This window comes from Genypterus blacodes, unplaced genomic scaffold (assembly GCF_046128005.1).
Source record: "Genypterus blacodes isolate CSIRO-AG114 ecotype Tasmania unplaced genomic scaffold, CSIRO-AGI_Gbla_v1 ptg000052l_1, whole genome shotgun sequence".
Taxonomy (NCBI): domain Eukaryota; kingdom Metazoa; phylum Chordata; class Actinopteri; order Ophidiiformes; family Ophidiidae; genus Genypterus; species Genypterus blacodes.
The window spans coordinates 6180001-6182500 of record NW_027466864.1 but is presented as its reverse complement, the minus strand read 5'-3'; the positions used below and the strand labels follow the sequence as shown (position 1 = coordinate 6182500).

Here is a 2500-nt window from a genome sequence, read left to right as displayed (position 1 = left end):
TCTCTGTCCCTGTGTCCCTGTCTCTCTGTGTCTCTGTGTCTCTGTGTCTCTGTGTCTCTCTGTCCCTGTGTCCCTGTGTCCCTGTGTCCCTGTGTCTCTGTGTCTCTGTGTCCCTGTCTCTCTGTGTCTCTGTGTCTCTGTGTCTCTGTGTCCCTGTGTCTGTGTCCCTGTCTCTCTGTGTCCCTGTCTCTCTGTGTCCCTGTCTCTCTGTGTCCCTGTCTCTCTGTGTCCCTGTCTCTCTGTGTCTCTGTGTCCCTGTGTCTCTGTGTCCCTGTCTCTCTGTGTCTCTGTCTCTCTGTGTCCCTGTCTCTCTGTGTCCCTGTGTCCCTGTCTCTCTGTGTCCCTGTCTCTCTGTGTCTCTGTCTCTCTGTGTCCCTGTCTCTCTGTGTCTCTGTGTCCCTGTGTCTCTGTGTCCCTGTCTCTCTGTGTCTCTGTCTCTCTGTGTCCCTGTCTCTCTGTGTCCCTGTGTCCCTGTCTCTCTGTGTCCCTGTCTCTCTGTGTCCCTGTGTCCCTGTCTCTCTGTGTCCCTGTCTCTCTGTGTCCCTGTGTCCCTGTGTCCCTGTGTCTCTGTGTCCCTGTCTCTCTGTGTCTCTGTGTCTCTGTGTCCCTGTGTCTCTGTGTCTCTGTGTCCCTGTCTCTCTGTGTCCCTGCAGGTGGTTGTCCTCCCATTAACCCCCCGATGGACAACAGCTCCTGTGAGCCGTCCTGCTTCATGCTGAAGTCTTTCTGCACTGAGGTGAGCTGCACACACACACACACACACACACACACACACACACACATGTGCTCTACAGACGCACAATAAGATAACACAACACAAACTAAACCCCAGAGGGACCTGAGGTGAGGGTGCAGGTCCTGGTCTGAGTGACAGCCCCGGCCCTCTTATGTGACTTCCTGCTGCTTCTATTGACTTTAGATGCAGGAGGAAGAGTCAAACCTGTTTCTTCTTCATCTTGTCACTCAGTGTGCAGTGCAGCAACACAAAGAAACACACAACTACACATCACAACGCCGAAGCCTCTCACAGCCCGAACGCTCTGATATGAAGCTCATCCTGTCACTCACACACACACGAGGGTAGGTTGAGCTTCAGTCGAGCTGTGAGCTTTACCAGAGCTCTCATACCTCCACCAAGGCCCACATGACCTCCGATTGACAAACCTACAGTGTTTTGATTACAAGTCCTTAAACGACAGCACCACCCTCAGGTCAGGTGACGTCATGTCTCAGCAGTGAGCTCACGTGTTTGGTTCCAGCCCCCGGGCCTCAAACACTCCACTCAACAACAAATAAGAGAAAATCAGAGCTGTGAGATGAAATCATTGATCCGGCCCCGGCTCTCCCGTTGTGCCGCGGTGCCGGAGCCCTCGGCCTGTAGACGAGGCCGAGAGACGGGAGGAGAACAGGCTTTGATTCTGTGACTTATGGCTCAGAAGTTTACAGGCCAGAACATAAAGAGCGGTTATTACAGCGCCGACATCGGGCCGAGCCAGCGCGGGGTTAATGAGCTGGATCCACTCCAGCCTGCACATTAGAGTCAGGAGGAGTGGTTCCATAATCCTGGTGACAGACGGACAAACCAACCCAGGGAGACGAGGGACAGACGTCCTACGCGTACAGCAGGCGGCTCGTTACTCTGTCGTGTCTCAGTCGACCTTTAGGAGCTTCAGGTCAGACGTGACGAAGCTCAGGACTTCATGAAGAGACGAAGAGCTGCTGCAGGTTCATACATGGGGAAGACGATTGTGTTGTTTCATCGTGGAGCATTGATTGTGTGATCGTGGGTTTGATGAAGCCGGCTGTAGAGGAGTCTTCCTCCTGTCTTCATCCTCCATCTGACCCTCTGAAGCAGCGGGCAGACCCTCAGCTTTAATGGCCGCAGTGTGTTTGAGTGATTAACTGTTCAGATTAAATGTTGGGTCAGGGTTCAGACACATCTCCGGTGTGTTTGGGTTGGTTGAGCAGCACAGCCGGGGGGTCCTGGGGGTCCGGGGGTCCGGGGCTCCTCCCTAAACCCGCCGAGTGAACCCCCGACTCTCACCGCCTCCGCTCTAACCTGATGCTGCGCTGCCCCCTGCAGGCGGGCGTCTGCATGTGCGAGGAAGGCTACACTGAGGTGCTGGGGCCGGGCGGGCAGCTGGAGCAGTGCGCCCCCATCCCCGTCCTGGAGATCCCAACGGCCGGGGACAAGAAGGGCGACGTGAAGACCAGCAGAGCCATCAACCCCACCTCCCCCGTCACCGTCCAGCCGGGCCGGGCCGGGCGCACCTGGTACCTGCAGCCCTACGGACCAGGTCAGGCACCACAACACTGATCACACTGAGTGCTGAGGAGACGTCAAAAGCTTGTAACTCTTTTAATCTCTAAACTTAACACACACTCACACACTCTCTCTGACCTGCTGTCCCCGTATGAGGTCGTGGGGTCGTTTAAATGACCTCAGACGCCACAGCCTCTTCATACGTTGTGGCTTTCTTCTCCTGATATCTCAATATTC

General features: G+C 55.4%; 1 protein-coding gene across 1 annotated transcript in view; it reads left to right on the top strand.

Annotated features, from left to right (window-relative positions):
- Nucleotides 1–2500, top strand: part of thsd7ab (thrombospondin, type I, domain containing 7Ab) — a 70567-nt gene that overhangs the window by 64173 nt on the left and 3894 nt on the right. Inside the window, exons 25-26 of the mRNA XM_076150214.1 lie at nt 654–736; nt 2084–2297. Coding sequence (XP_076006329.1) covers nt 654–736; nt 2084–2297 — 297 coding nt within the window. The remainder of the gene's footprint in view (nt 1–653; nt 737–2083; nt 2298–2500) is intronic.